General features: G+C 43.9%; 1 protein-coding gene across 2 annotated transcripts in view; it reads left to right on the top strand.

Annotated features, from left to right (window-relative positions):
- Positions 1-17,512, top strand: part of TNS2 (tensin 2) — a 275,056-nt gene that overhangs the window by 158,651 nt on the left and 98,893 nt on the right. For both annotated transcript variants that reach the window (XM_063952083.1, XM_063952084.1), the window contains exons 3-5: positions 3,653-3,690; positions 7,629-7,667; positions 16,356-16,394. In XM_063952083.1, the coding sequence (XP_063808153.1) occupies positions 3,653-3,690; positions 7,629-7,667; positions 16,356-16,394 (116 nt within the window). The remainder of the gene's footprint in view (positions 1-3,652; positions 3,691-7,628; positions 7,668-16,355; positions 16,395-17,512) is intronic.

Genomic DNA, 17,512 nt, shown 5'->3' on the forward strand with positions numbered 1-17,512 from the left:
GGGGCATATCTGGCACTGTGGGGGCATATCTGGCACTGTGGGGTCATATGTGGCACTGGGGGCATATCTGGCTCTGCGGGCACATGGCACTGTGGAGGCATATTTGTAATCTGGCGCTGTGGGGGCATATCTGTAATCTGGCACTGGGGTCATATGTGGCACTGTGGGGTCATATGTGGCACTGTGGGGGCATATCTGGCTCTGCGGGCACATGGCACTGTGGGGGCATATCTGGCACTGTGGGGGCATATCTGTAATCTGGCGCTGTGGGGGCATATCTGTAATCTGGCACTGGGGTCATATGTGGCACTGTGGGGTCATATGTGGCACTGTGGGGGCATATCTGGCTCTGCGGGCACATGGCACTGTGGGGGCATATCTGGCACTGTGGGGGCATATCTGTAATCTGGCGCTGTGGGGCATATCTGTAATCTGGCACTGGGGTCATATGTGGCACTGTGGGGTCATATGTGGCACTGTGGGGGCATATCTGGCTCTGCGGGCACATGGCACTGTGGGGGCATATCTGGCACTGTGGGGGCATATCTGTAATCTGGCGCTGTGGGGGCATATCTGTAATCTGGCACTGGGGTCATATGTGGCACTGTGGAGTTATATGTTGCACTGTGGGGGCATATCTGGCTCTGCGGGCACATGGCACTGTGGGGGCATATCTGTAATCTGGCGCTGTGGGGGCATATCTGTATCTGGCACTGTGGGGGCATATCTGGCACTGTGGGGGCATATCTGGCACTGTGGGGTCATATGTGGCACTGCGGGCACATGGCACTGTGGGGGCATATCTGTAATCTGGCGCTGTGGGGGCATATCTGTAATCTGGCGCTTTGGGGTCATATCTGTAATCTGGCACTGTGGGGTCATATGTGGCACTGTGGGGTCATGTGGCACTGTGGGGGCATATCTGGCTCTGTGGGGGCATATCTGGCACTGTGGGGTCATATGTGGCACTGCGGGCACATGGCCCTGTGGGGGCATATCTGTAATCTGGCGCTGTGGGGGCATATCTGTAATCTGGCGCTTTGGGGGCATATCTGTAATCTGGCACTGTGGGGGCATATCTGGCACTGTGGGGTCATATGTGGCACTGTGGGGGCATATCTGGCTCTGCGGGCACATGGCACTGTGGGGGCATATCTGGCACTGTGGGGGCATATCTGTAATCTGGCGCTGTGGGGGCATATCTGTATCTGGCACTGTGGGGGCATATCTGGCACTGTGGGGTCATATGTGGCACTGCGGGCACATGTCACTGTGGGGGCATATCTGTAATCTGGCGCTGTGGGGGCATATCTGTAATCTGGCACTGTGGGGGCATATCTGGCACTGTGGGGTCATATGTGGCACTGGGGGCATATCTGGCTCTGCGGGCACATGGCACTGTGGGAGCATATCTGGCACTGTGGGGGCATATCTGTAATCTGGCCCTGTGGGCACATGGCACTGTGGGGGCATATCTGTATCTGGCACTGTGGGGGCATATCTGGCACTGTGGGCACATGGCACTGTGGGGGCATGTGTATCTAGCACTGTGGGGGCATATCTGGCACTGTGGGCACATGGCACTGTGGGGGCACATCTGTATCTGGCACTGTGGGGGCATATCTGGCACTGTGGGCACATGGCACTGTGGGGGCATGTGTATCTGGCACTGTGGGGGCATGTGTTTGAGGTTTTTACCTGTGGGGGCCAATGTGTTATTTCGTGTGAGGCAGTCATTACACTCTGCGCAGCAAGGCTACGTCCCTTTTTTTTTAGTTATACCACGCCCACTTTTTGTTATGCCACGCCCCTCGTTTTGCGCGCGCGCCTGCGGCGCGCGCTATTATTCCTCCTAGGTAGATCACAAAAGCTTTTTAGCTTTCACAGTAGATCACCAACTCCAAAAATCTGGCCGCCCCTGATGTAACACATACTGTAGCTCCACTACTGTTATCATGTAACACATACTGTAACTCCAATACTATTATCATGTAACACATACTGTAGCTCCGCTACTGATATCATGTAACACATACTGTAGCCCCGCTACTGTTCTCATGTAACACATACTGTAGCTCCACTACTATCATGTAACACATATTGTCGCTCCACTAGTTATCATGTAACACACTGTAGCTCCACTACTGTTATCATGTAACTCATACTGTAGCTCCACTACTATCATGTAACACATATTGTCGCTCCACTAGTTATCATGTAACATACTGTAGCTCCACTACTGTTATCATGTAACACATACTGTAGCTCCACTAGTTATCATGTAACACACTGTAGCTCCACTACTGTTATCATGTAACACATAATGTCGCTCCACTACAGTTATCATGTAACACATACTGTAGCTCCACTAGTTATCATGTAACACATACTGTAGCTCCACTACTGTTATCATGTAACACATACTGTCGCTCCGCTACTGATATCATGTAACACATACTGTCGCTCCGCTACTGATATCATGTAACACATACTGTCGCTCCGCTACTGTTATCATGTAACACATACTGTAACTCCACTACTGTTATCATGTAACACATACTGTAACTCCTATACTGGTATCATGTAACACATACTGTAACTCCAATACTGTTATCATGTAACACATACTGTAACTCCACTACTGTTATCATGTAACACATACTGTAACTCCTATACTGGTATCATGTAACACATACTGTAACTCCACTACTGTTATCATGTAACACATACTGTAACTCCACTACTGTTATCATGTAACACATACTGTAACTCCACTACTGTTATCATGTAACACATACTGTAGCTCTGCTACTATTATCATGTAACATACTGTAGCTCCACTACTATTATCATGTAACACATACTGTCGCTCCGCTACTGATATCATGTAACACATACTGTAGCTCCACTACTGTTATCATGTAACACATACTGTCGCTCCGCTACTGATATCATGTAACACATACTGTAGCTCTGCTACTGATATCATGTAACACATACTGTAGCTCTGCTACTGATATCATGTAACACATACTGTAGCTCTGCTACTGATATCATGTAACACATACTGTAGCTCCACTACTATTATCATGTAACACATACTGTAACTCCACTACTGTTATCATGTAACACATACTGTAGCTCTGCTACTATTATCATGTAACACATACTGTAGCTCCGCTACTATTATCATGTAACACATACTGTAGCTCCGCTACTGATATCATGTAACACATACTGTAGCTCTGCTACCATTATCATGTAACACATACTGTAACTCCATTACTGTTATCATTTAACATACTGTAGCTCTGCTACTATTATCATGTAACATACTGTAACTCCGCTACTGTTATCATGTAACACATACTGTAGCTCTGCTACTATTATCATGTAACACATACTGTAGCTCTGCTACTATTATCATGTAACACATACTGTAGCTCCACTACTATTATCATGTTCCTCTGTTATTGTAGTTCAACAGAAAACTTACTATTCCTAAAATGAGTATACAGTACCTGTAGTCTTCTGTGTACCTTTATGTGCATGCTGCCTCATACATATACATTTAGAATCTGTTAGTGATTTTTTTTCTTAAACATGTACTATACTATAGCTAATCTTCTCTATTTCTCTTACTGTATTACAGTGTGCAAGATTACAAGTCACAAAAAATGTGAAGGAAAGGTAAGCCTCCATTCCATATAAATGTCTTCTGCATGTCCCATTAATGTGACGTTTTCCCGTAGTAAGGAACCACTCCGTGCAACCCAATTCCCCCCAAGGATATCTCTATTCATGGCTAAGATGGAAATTCCTGAGAAGACTACAGCATAACTGATGTACTATTTATAGAGTAGACTGCTACGTTTCCCACCCGTTGCACTGTGAGGTATTCTCCTTGCACTGTGTGCAGTCTGTGTTCCATGCTATGAGTTTAGGGAGTTTTACATTCCCCGATGTCAGTCAGGATGAGGCTGGATGTTCTCTATGGGTAGAATGGGTGTCAATGGGTCCTCTGTCCAAGCCATGGGTGGAGGGTCCTCTGTTTATATATAGACCTGCAACTATTAAGCTGGAACACAGCTACTATTAAGCCTACGTTTTATGTGCTACAGGATACAGCTCTCCCGTGTTTAGAACTCCCACGTGTCCTGGTTTTCTGAGGGTTTCCTGATTTTTACTACTGAAAATAGTTAACTCGGAATGCTTATTTTCCTACAATATTTATCTAATTATATGCCATGGGGTCTTATAATTTTCTTTTTAAAAAAACAGCCATGAGCTAAATAAAGTCATTGTTGTTATGCCTCAAATGACTTAATATATTGTCCCATGACTTTTAGTTATCTGGTTAAAAATGATGGGGACTGTAATAGTAAACCATATAGCAACCATGTGTTGGTGCTTATATATAAGTGCTCCTAATCTGGCATGTGTTGGACATACAGTACTTTGGGGGAGATGTATCAAGCCTTCTAAAAAGTACAAGTGGAGGTATTGCTCATAGCAACCACTGCTTCTTGCTATCATTTATCTAGTTACATTAGTACATTATATAAAATGATAGGTAGATTGTGATTCGCTGCTATAGGTAACTTTTTGACTTGTCCTCTTTATAAAGCTGGGTACACACTGGAGCAATATCGGGACGATTTGTCGTTTCAAAATGTCTAATAGTCTACATCACAAAATCATCTACGGGTGATTTGCACACTCCCGCGGTCACATGCATTGTCGTCCGGTTGACTGTGCTGCACGGCCAACCGGACAATTTGGCTTGCGACCTGGTGTATGCTAATAAAGGACGGGACGCTATAGCGTTCGACGTTCATTTAATCATGTCGTGTGTACCGGCAATCAGACTCAATGAAATCGGCCCAATTCCAGGCCACTTCAATGTGTACCTAGCTTTAGCTTTGATACCTTTCCCTATGTAGAGATTTATTTATCTCCAGAAATCGCCACCTATTGTATGCATAATTTGGGAACGTCACACCTTGAATGTGTGATGTGTTGATTGGCTTTATCTAGGGCATGATGTAGAGTTGAACACAAGTCTGTTTGGCAGAAGTATTTTGTGTGTTTTTACTGTGAACTTGCTGCGGAGAATGAGCAATTGCGGACTATGCTGAGATGTAACTGGATGGGAACAGGGCGCTCACACACAGGCAATGGTTAAGTCAGACTTGCCTACCTGACCCTCTCCATGAGGAAGAAAATTCTCTGTTCCTGGACTTTCCTGGCAATGTATGATTGCCATCACCTGTGGTGAGCTAGTTAATTGATAAGAAAGGTGTTTCACCACAGGTGATGGCAATCATACATTACCAGGAAAGTCCAGGAACAGAGCATTTTCTCCCTCATGGAGAGGGTCAGGTAGGCAAGTATGATGTAGAGCAGTGGTTCTTAAACTCGGTCCTCAGGACCCCACACAGTGCATGTTTTGCAGGTAACCCAGCAGGTGCACAGGTGTATTAATTAATCACTGACACATTTTAAAAGGTCCACAGGTGGAGCTAATTATGTCACTTGTGATTCTGTGAGGAGACCTGCAAAACATGCACTGTGTGGGGTCCTGAGGACCGAGTTTGAGAACCTGTGATGTAGAGTGAGGGCTGTAGACAGAATTGCAGTCTATGCAAAGTTGTGCTTACACATAGATATACCAGACGCATCATTGATAGTGATGACTGCAATACCTACTAACGTATAGTAGTTTAAATTTGCTACTCCGCACGCACCTTTTTATGGTATCTATTCACCCACTGCAGCAGTGTGAGAGTTTTCCCCCCCAAACTTCTCCCCCACATTCCCACAAGACGCTGAAGCCCACGAGTGGTACAGTCTTCAAAAAGAGGGACAGGACTGCCTTGCCCAAATTGGGACAGTTGTGGGTATGGACTAGTATGAAAACAGTCATACAGTACATACAGGGAATGTCTGAGCACAGAGTTATGTACAACTAAGCATATGGATGAATATACATTGCAGTAGCAATTACGTCTGTCTTTCATCAACTCTGCATCAGGCCCCTACAGTCTTATTCACATTACTGCTGTGCTCCTTTTTTAAGGACATTCCTTGTTTTGCAAATGCACACCACCACCCCTATGTATACTCTGTATACACCACCGTGTTCTTGTATTAAGCAACAGTTTGACATATGTTTGTGCTGGTGGATTGGCCTCTGAAAGCAAGAAAGATTTACAAACTAATTCCCTGCTAGTGATTCTGAAATTTGACTGATCTACTGAATCTCATAGCTGGGGAATTTTTTTTATATTATTTGGCATCAACAGTGGGGTCAATTGTATTTCTTATTATACTCCAGGTCAGGTGGATGCCCCAAGTTTGTTCTAATTGAAAATTATTGGAGCTGCAATTAACGACCCAAAAAGAAAACGCGCAAGCATTTTTTTAACTTTTAAGCCAGTCATGCAGCGAATGATGACCTGGCTGATACACAACAGTTTTGATCAATTATCGGTCAGTGTATGTATGTGAACTGTAATCGTTCAATGCTGAAAACAGCAAAAAAAAGTATTGAATTGATTTTCAAGCATGCTTGATCATCCAGACCGTCACTCTGCCGCTGTCAGTCACTGGAGCACAGATCAAATCCATACATTGTATGGAGGCACTCAGCGATTGTAGCCTCACGCAGCTCCTTCCCCCATTGGTTGGATCGTCTGTAAAAGTCATATAGTGTATAGCTGGCATTACTCTTACATGTACTAAGTGTTATAATTTACTTTTACTTCATCTCATCTGTATTGCTGTACAGCTAACCATGTTCATCTTGTAAATGACAACTTTCATCATAGTTATCACTATACCATTAAGCCATGTTTCATCCTGTAAACTACTGCATTTATCATGCGTATCTGTCATCATGCTTGCCTACCTGACCCTCTCCATGAGGGAGAAAATGCTCTGTTCCTGGACTTTCCTGGTAATGTATGATTGCCATCACCTGTGGTGAAACACCTTTCTTATCAATTAACTAGCTCACCACAGGTGATGACAATCATACATTACCAGGAAAGTCCAGGAACAGAGCATTTTCTCCCTCATGGAGAGGGTCAGGTAGGCAAGTATGCTGTCATACATTAATAATGTTTATCAACTGCAAAAGGTTATAGTGTGACTATGTGAAACATCAAAGCAGGATTTGCCGTATTGGCTATTATCTGCTAGAACACAGGTTCTCAAACTCTGCCCTCAGAACCCCAAACCGTGCATGTTTTCCAGATCACCTCACAGAATCACAAGTGAAATAATTACCTCCACCTGTGGGTCATTTAAAATGTGTGAGTAGTGAATACACATGTGCTCCTGCTAGGTGACCTGGAAAACGTGAACTCTGTGGGATCCTGAGGACCGGGTTTGTGAACCACTATTCTAGAACATTTGTCCAGAACAGAACAAGAAATAGATTTGTACTGTACCTTGTCCAGCATGGCCGAAATGGTGATCATTAATCTGATGTTTTATAATTATATAAATTATAGTATATAGATTATTTAGTACTTTGACTGTATTTGTGACATTAAAGGATTTATGCCTTTTATGTTTTGTTTTACATGGAATATATTTGTTTAGCTTTTTCACTATTGTTGCAGGTCCCCCCAGGTTGTTCCTCTCCCCCACCAGCTGATATGGTGAGTAAAAGCATTATTTTGCACCTGGCAAAGCTTGACCTCCATTTCCCACCAATCCTGGGACTTGCAATTTATGAATGGTTGGTTCTAAATCAGAGTGGGAGAAGGGACCTTATGACGTCACTAGGGGAGGAGACACGTCACCAGGGGGAGGAGCTATGGCCGAACAGGATACCCGGAAAGTACCCTAGCGGGCTCGGTGGCTCGCTCTGCTCCTCTTCGCTCGCCACCTAATTACTAAAGGTAATAGTTGGTGGCATGCATAGTAGAGGAACTATCCCGCTGACCTAGCTCCTCCCCCTTGTGTCGTTGTTCCTCCCCCTGATGTAAAAGGTCCCTTAGGCCACTTGAATCTAGCATCTACCATTTATCAATATCAACATATTGTGTAACTCATAGCTTAAAGTCTTTCTGTAAATAAGAACCAGTTCTATGATAAACCATAATTGCTTTAGGATTTTGAGGCTACGTTTTTACCTTTGCTCTTTAGTTTTGCATAAATGTAGAGTAGACTTCACTAAAATTAAGGCACTCTTTTCATGTAGTTTAGAGTAACTTCTATCATCTGTAAGAATATATTACTTTTATTATTTTCATGCATCATAAGCCATAAAACCAAAGCAATGCAAATGAGCCATTACTACTCAAACATAGACGGTGACGGAACGTTAGCTGATCAAGCCAGACATCCAGCAAACATGTTTGAAAAGTATGTGACTGATCATGAATGAGGCAATCCCCACTTCACACTGACCAGTGGTGGCTCCAGGTGGGGCTGCAGCACAGTACAAAATTGAAATAGGGGAGCCACGCCAACTGCCACCCCAAACGCTGCCATACATTGCTGGCTGGGATTCACTGGCAGTTGGTGTGGCTCCCCTTTGAATTTTGGACTGTGCTGCCACTGCAGCTGACCCATGTACAAAACACACATGCATTGCAGGGCTGTGCGACATAAGGATCAAGTAGTCCCGCCGCTTTTTAGTACATTGCTCACTTTACGGTTAATGGGACATTTTCAAGTAACTCATCTGTGTGACCCCTTACACCTGTACAGTTAGTTCATTAATCTCAAATCACACATTGGGGTAAATCCAGTTAGGTGCGAGTTGCAAGATGCGAGGTGCCATTTTCTCTACAAATTCACATTTTGCAATCCAATTATTTATTTATGTATTAACAGATTCTTATATAGCACAGCAAATTCCATTGCACTTTACAACTGGACACAATGATAAGATAAAACTGGGTAATCGCAAACAGTCATAGAGGTAGGAGGGTAGAGGTAGGTAGCTCACAAGCTTACAATCTTCTCACCTCACTGAGGGTAAGAGATTGTAGGGAAATTCCTTTTAAGGTTAAAATGTTGTGTTAGAACCCATTGGACACCTCAACTAATGACTAATAAGGCAATTGGAAGTTTCCAATTAGCTTATTTAGTCCATAAATGTTGTGTTATATTATGGGGTTTAAAAAAAAAAATGGCCTCAAATTACCTCAAAATCAATTTTATTCATTGCTTTAAGCACCCTATTTATAAAAATAAATAAATTGCTTTTTTAATAATTTTTTTAAAATCTTTTAACGTCACCTCAAAATACCCCAAAAGCGGATTCCCGGTGGCCAGCAGGGGAGGAGGACGTGCCCTGGAGCTCTCTGCACGGCGTCCACTATACATTTACCTCCCCCTGCCTCTGGCCCACACATACTGCGCCACCCACTCTCTTGCCTCTCTGCCTGCCGGTCCCGCTATCAGGGGACACTTTTCCGGGAGCCGGGGACCGCTCACGGAGCTCCGGAGCCCCGCGGCCTACACTACATCCACAGGCCGGGGCCTCGATTTTAGCCGCGACCCGCCGCGGACTTCCAGGGCGGCGGAGCGGAGGATTCTGCTTCGCCCGCGGCTGAGTCACCAGCCCACCATACCCCCCCGGGAGGGCGGCCACTGACCTGCTGGGTCCCGAAAAGGCAGCATTAAGGCGCTAGGCAGCCGGGAAGAGGCTTCTCCCCAGGCTGCATCACATCTCCCCTGCATCTGGCGGCCATCTTGGAGGAGGCGAGCTGGTAAGCTGAAAGCTCCCTGCTGCTACAGGCAGTCAGCTGTGGTCACTGGCAGGTCCGTGATCCTTGCAGACTGTCCTCTCTAGACAGGTTGGAACCTATTAAATTTGACCTGGGATCCCATACCCTCTTCTTATTATACCCTCAACCTCAACACTCTATTTCTGGAAGAAACATCACTCATCTATAATACACCTATTATCTCATTGCTCGGATTGAACTCCCTCTACTGGAGGAACATTATATTGCGGCTCATATTATTATATATCTCAAGCCGCACTCACTGCTGTTATTATCTCATTATTCTGATGATGGACAAATTTGCGGCCAAACAGTCGCCGGGCACTCGTAGCAATCAGTCGGGTAGAGGCCGTGGCCGTGATAACTCCTCGGTAGACAGCCCTCCGTCACCCTCATTGGGTTCACACTCTAGCCCCCGAAGCCAGCCTGTGTCCATATCCGCAATGGATTCTGCAAAATCCTGCTCGACGAATGAGATAACAGATATCCTGTCTAAGTTATTAGACCAAAAATTGGCTCCTCTAAAAGACTCGCTTGATTCCGCTCTCACTCAACTGAACCAACATGCTCAGCGACTCACCGAGGCAGAACAGAGAATATCCGACCTAGAGGATGATCTCACTACGGCTAAGACGGCTCTCTCTGACCAAGAAAAATTTGTTGCATCTATTCAGGATAAGCTTGACGACCTGGAAAACCGTAACAGGAGAAACAATGTGCGCCTCATCGGCCTACCGGAGTCTGTGAAACCCCATGACCTCATGACGCTCGTCTCTCAATGGATGCCTAGGGATCTGGGCTGTGTTTCAGGTTCTGGATCTATAGTAGTGGAACGTGTACACCGTATCGGCCCTGAACGGCAGTCCACAAGAGATAGACCCCGGCCCGTCATCTTTAGAGTCCTCAATTACGCTGACAAGGTCATGATACTAGATGCCTATAGAAAGTGTGCTGACCTGAAATACCAAGATGCTAAATTGCTGCTTTTCCAGGACTTTTCCTATATGGTTGCTTCCAAACGTAGAGAATTCTCGCCTGTCTGCAAGAGACTTTTTGAACTGGGTCACCGCTTTGCGCTTCTCTATCCGGCTAAATTGAGAGTCACTCATGCGGGAAAGGCCTACTTCTTCGAGACTCCAAAGACGGCCATGAATTTTGTAGATTCACTTTCCTCACGCCCCTCTGCCGGGATGGACGATGAGGACTGACACCCGTTGGCCTTGTATATTTGCATCTTCTTGAACAGTACACATTCAGGTTCTTAGTAACTACCAAGAGTGGGTCCTCCCACTGGTTGATATATAGTTTGTTTATCTATATATATGTGGGTATATGGTCACCTATTTCCTATTGCATTTCTCGAAATACTCTCTCTCTCTCTCTCTGTGACCACTTATCCTATTGTTCTCAATTCTTCTTGAAATGCTCTCTACTTTCTTTGACTCTTTTTCTTCCTCCTCTTCTCCGACTAAACCTCACCCCCCTTTTTTCCTTTCCTTATCTGTTATTGTTATGTTTGCTTATTGTATGGTCTCTTGGCGCGGTTCTCCACTATACGCATGTTTTAAGTCGGAATCAATTAGTCGTCTCGGTGGGCCGCTCCATTGACCTCAACACTTTGGTTCGTATAATACTTAAAATAATTTTGAGTTGGGATTTTGATTTAGATGTTGTACAAATTTATTGTATGTCGTGGTCACCATTATTCCTCTTATTCTTATACTGCTTTGGTACAGGTATTTTGCTCGCCGGCCCGCTTGCTGGGACGGGCTGGCTGGGTCTATCATTACTAGTTAAATGGGAATCTTGGCCTAGAGTAGGTGTAGGTTAAATGTCCTCGAATGCTGCCACCTCCACTAGAGTACAGTCCCATATTAAATTTGTAACCTGGAATGTTGAGGGTTTAAACACCCCAGTCAGAAGGAGAAAGATTCTCTCCTATCTTAAACGTTTAAAGCCTGACATAGTTTTCTTACAAGAGACTCATTGGAAAAATGCAGACCCTAATGTTGTGAGAGATTCCTGGATAGGGGAATTCAAATCGGCCTCTTATTCAGCCAAACGAAGGGGTGTACTGATTCTTTTTAATAGACGCCTCACATATCAAATAAATGATAGTCTCAGTGACCCTGAAGGCCGCTATTTATTTATAAAAATCACTATTTTCGGTGTTCTCTACACCATAGCTACTATCTACGCACCTACTGGTCCTAACTCACTCTTTTTTTTCTAAAATTTATAATAAACTGCAAGAATGGGCGGAGGGGGAGATTATTTTAGGCGGAGACTTTAATACTGTCCAGTCTCCGGGTTTGGATAGATCCACCTCTGCTAGATGGCATATTTCTACACCGCCCCACTCCCTGTCCTTATTAACCGACTCACTGCGGCTCTGCGACCCCTGGAGATGCCAACACCCTGACTCCCGAGAGTACACATTTTACTCTCATCCACATCACTCCTCTTCTCGCCTCGACTATTGGCTAATCACTGACACCCTATTACAGCGCGTGGCTGAAACTAAAATAGAACCCATATCATTGTCCGACCATGCCCCAGTTTAGTTTACCCTAAATTTACACTCCCCTATCTCTCAGTCATATAATTGGAGGTTTCCAGCCTATCTTACAAAATCCTCTGATTTTTGCACCCACCTAGAACAAACGTTTCGTAATTATGTAGCAGACAATAGTACTCATATGGAAGACATCAATTTGTTTTGGTCAGCTTCGAAGCCAGTGATTCGAGGACATATTATGGAGTATGTTTCTAGGAAACGTAAGCTACTCGCTATCCAATTACGGGACCTTGCTTGTAACCTGACCAAAACCTATGACGCACTTTTGTTGAGGGACTCACCCGACAACCGACAGGCCTATCTTGCTGCTAAGCAACTATATGACTCATTACATACGGAGCGGGCGAGATTTTCATACGATTTACAACGGAATAGATTTTTCAGAGGGGGAAATAAATCCGGGAGATTGTTGGCAAATCTGGTTCGGTCGTGCTCCGCCCCTTCTCGTATTCCCCAACTACTCACAAATTCGTCTGCAGCCATCTTTGATACCCCCTCAATTTCTGAGGCCTTCTTACAATATTATAACACTCTCTATAAAGCCCCCTTGGATCATCCGACTCTTGGAATGCAATTCCTTGAGAGGGCAAAATTACCTGTTCTAACGGAAGAGGAAAGGAAATCCTTAACAGTACCGGTCACAGAACCGGAATTACTCTCTTTGATTAAATCACTGCACAATGGCAAATCTCCTGGCCCGGACGGGTTTGGGACGGAGTATTACCGAATCCTGGCCCCCCATTTGTCACCCCATTTATTATCTCTTTTCAATGCACTGCTAGAGGGTAAACCTCCCCCCGCGGGATTTAGTGAAGCCAGAATTGTGCTGTTTACGAAACCGGGAAAAGATCCCCGATATACTCAATCTTATAGACCTATTTCATTATTGAACCAGGACATGAAGCTTTTTACAAAACTAATTGCAACAAGACTCCAACCAATTCTGAATCGAGTTCTGCATCCTGCTCAAACAGGGTTTGTTAAAGGTAGAACCTCAGTTCATAATATACGTACGCTAATTGCAGCAATGTATAGTGCGCAACGATCTCCCTGCCCAAACGCTCTTGTTGTGAGCTGTGACGCCGATAAGGCGTTCGATCGCGTCTCCTGGTCTCATTTGCTACGTATTTTTCATGTCCAGCAATTTGGTGAGGAATTTATTCATCTATTCGGAATGTTATATACATTACCTCAGGCGCATCTGACTATAAATGGTTTAAACTCGTCTGCCTTCACGTTAGGTAGAGGGACCCGTCAGGGATGCCCTCTTTCCCCCCTGCTATTTAATTTGGCCCTAGACCCTTTGATACGTCATTTTATACTAGATCCTACTTGGCAAGGTATTATGGTAGGCAACAACGAAGTCAAGGTGTCTGCTTTTGCTGATGACCTGTTACTATATTTTACCAACCCCAAACAGGCATTTCCATCGTTACTAACCATACTGCATGATTTTAATTTAATTTCCGGATTTCTTATTAATTTTGATAAGACAGAGGCACTGGCACTGGGAGGAGAGGCGGCACAGGATTGGGGCGACACATTTCCCTTCAGATGGGCCCACCGATATTTAAAATATCTAGGCCTCCGTATCCCGCCACTCCTCACTGACCTATATACAGTGAACTTTTCTTACCACATCACTCAAATGACGAATGACTTTTTGAAGTGGCAACATCTCCCGATCTCTTATCTGGGTAGGTGCCACTTATATAAGATGGTTTCCTTCCCTCGACTACTTTATCCAATCCAGATGCTCCCATTCATATTGTCCAAACGCGATGTCCATTTTATTAATAAGGCCCTCACTAAATTTATATGGGGCAAACAAACGTCCCCGCATTGCACTTTTTAAGTTACAACAACCCTCGGCACTTGGAGGTATTAATCTCCCCTGTCCTGAAGACTACTCCCTTGCCGCCAACTACAGATACGCTCTGGATTGGATAGGGGATAGTGACAATTTTGTTAATAGAGCTTTGGAACAGGCTTTCTCACCTCAACACACTGTAGTACATTTGTTGCATTTTGCCGCGGTCCCTCCTCAACATGATAGGCTCCATAATTCGTTATTACATGCCCCATGTACAGCTTGGCGTAAACTTAGGAAACGTTTAGACCTCTCCCTAACGGATTCTCTATTTCAGCCTTTATTGTGTAATCCACAATTCCAGGGTGGAGAGGATAATGGGATTGTTCGTGGCTGGCATCTCCAGGGCCTATCCTTCCTATATCAATTTCTGAATGTGGAATGCTCTGCGATATTAACTCTAGCACAACTAAAAGTAAAATACCCCACTCTTAATTTTCCTCTGTTTGCCTATTTCCAAATTCGTAGCTTTGTTACTAGCAAATTGTCACGATTGCACCCCTCGGACTTCACCTTTCCTCTTGATGGCCTGGTACGACAGTCTCCAGGAGCCCCATATAACACTTCATTAATCTATTCCCATACTAGGCGAAGGTTGGATCTGTCTAAGCTCACAACAGGGATGACCAAATGGACAGACACCCTCCCTGACACCGATCTCCTGACAGTGATTCGGTGGTGTGGTGTGCTAAATAAACAACTAGTTTCATCTTCTTATGCAGAGATGCACTTTAAAATACTACACAGAGCTTACTACACCCCTAGACTTAGGTTCCTCACTGGAGTATCTGACAACTCTTTATGTTTTAAATGTAATTCTCCCGATGCCGATATTATTCATTGTCTCTGGGCATGCCCGTTATAACAAACATTTTGGACAGCAGTCCAAACGTATATTAATGTGGAACTTCGCATTTCTTTTAATAATACTATGGTCTGGGCTTTCTGGAACTTCATAAATACTCCGGATCCCCCGTATTCCAAAGGGACGAAATTACTGTTGGCTCGTGTGGCTGCTGCAGCAAAGAAACCATCCTATCCCAATGGATACATTCGGAGCCGATACCCCTTTCCCTCATGTTACCACGTTTAACATACCTATATCAAATGGATTGGGTTGATTGTGCCCTGGACGCAGAGTCGCGCTCGCAATTTTTTTTTGCCATTTGGTTACCCTACCTGCTCACGCTACCGCCTACCACCAGGGAATATGTGCGCAAAGTAGTTAGATTGACAACATGGTATAATACAGAATCCCTCATTAAAGGCTCACCACCCTTTTAATTTAAAAAATAAAATAAAATTTAATAGACTGATGTTACATTCTCCTGCTTGAACTATATGGTTGATTGTCCTCATAACCCTGTTTATACTATTCAAAAGTGTTTGTTCAACTTTTTTATTGGCACTTTCTGTACCTTGCAGTGGTTGACTGTTTTCTCACAAGCAATGTGACATACGACTTGTATTTTATTTTATTTTATTACATGTTCCTTCTCAATAAACATATATTTAAAAAGAAATACCCCAAAAGCATCTTTTTCCTACTTTTTTTGCATTTTTATTTTTAAAAATGCACAAAACAGCCGTTTAAAAAAACTTTAGATTTAAAAAATCTCCAGTACTTTCTCTATGACCACTAACAGCCTTCTGTATGATTCTTCAAATGAAATGATTTTTTTTTAGGGGGCCATGCACTTCTCTCACATCTCATATGGCTGACAACGCACAAACCTCCGCTGGGACCACTGCCAATAGGCATTGTTAATTAGTTTGTAGAATTCTAAGGAGCGCGCATTCGTGAGAATGTCTGCGAGTTTTATGAAATATCTCCCAACTCGCACCTCGCACCTAATTGGATTGACCCCACTGTTTGATCGCTTTTGTTCTTTGAATGTATATTGTGCTATATGAGGTTGAGTTTTGTTTATTGAGAAAAGAGGATTGTGTTTATTTGCCTAAAGACCCCAATATCCTGCATTTACAGGAACAAGGAATTTTAATCCAATTTAAAAAGCTACAGGGAATACACTCACAGGTGCCAAACTCCATCTGTCCTAACACTTTGTGCAGTGTCATCTGGGATGCATAGAGTTAACTGGTATACTGAATTGACATGTTCCCTGCTGTATTCACTAACCTGTGCCCTCTCCTTCAGAGAAGAAGAACAGCTCCTGGACCTAGCATCCAGCACATGGTGAGGAGGGGAGGGGGTCAAATGGATGCGGGAAGAAGTGGAGGGGCTGGCAAGGAAAGGGTGATAGAAATGAACAGGACGTGGCTGGATTTCTGTGTGAAGTTTTTCTTGGCCGAGGTGAAGGAGAGAGTGACACAGCCAGTTCTAGAGAAGATGGGGAGGGAGGGGAAAGAGAAAGGGAAAACCAGCAGGGGAAGGCGGTCTTACACGGAGACTCTCAGGACTTTACAGTAACCTGTTCAAATACACTAAAATATATCCAAAATTAAGTTAAACACTATATTCCAAGTAACAATAACTTTATTCATCAGACTGCATGTTGTGCTTCATTGGTGTCACTAGTTCCTAGGGAATGGTGTGCTGTGATGTTGATGGATCTGGCGGAGTAATGTTGCTGGACCATTGATAACCTGTGTTTTCATTAAAGTGTAGTCCCCAAAATAATGTCCGCCTCCACTGTGTGACCGCTGAGTGAGGACCTATGAACAGCGTGCTGCAGGGTCCAGTACATGATCTTATTTACTTTTACTGTAGCTAGTAGTGATATGATTGTGTATCATTAACCATGGCTTTTAAAATAGCTACTTCCATGCATGTGTAACCTACTGAACTTGTATCGGTCATCAGTGTTCATGTGCAAGCTTATTTAGAGTAGTATGAATGAGTCCGGTAATTGTGACACAAGGATTGATCAGGAGATCCTTTGAGGATTTGTTCTGCATTTCCGTGGTCTGCTTTATATCATGATGGGAAACCCATTTTAATGTGTCTTAGAATCTTCAAAACATTTGGACAGATGAGTGAACTGTAGTAACTTGGCAGGATGCATGAACGCTGTTGTTTACTCCAACCTTAATTCAGAAGTTACTCACTGAATGACGCCATTATTTTTTGTAAATGTCTGTTGATTTAGTCTAGATTGCTGTGGCCGAATTTGTAGATCAAGTCTGAAATTGTAGCTTGGAGTTTGCAGTTCAGGTGTTAAATTAATCTATAAAGTGTCTGTTCAAGTTTTTTGTTACATTGTTACAGCAAGTATTTCTGTTTTGAAGTCAGCAGTTTGCTTTGAAAACCGATAACATGCTTTTCTCTAACGTCCTAGTGGATGCTGGGGACTC

Source organism: Pseudophryne corroboree, chromosome 2, assembly GCF_028390025.1.
Source record: "Pseudophryne corroboree isolate aPseCor3 chromosome 2, aPseCor3.hap2, whole genome shotgun sequence".
In the NCBI taxonomy this organism is placed as follows: Eukaryota; Metazoa; Chordata; class Amphibia; order Anura; family Myobatrachidae; genus Pseudophryne; species Pseudophryne corroboree.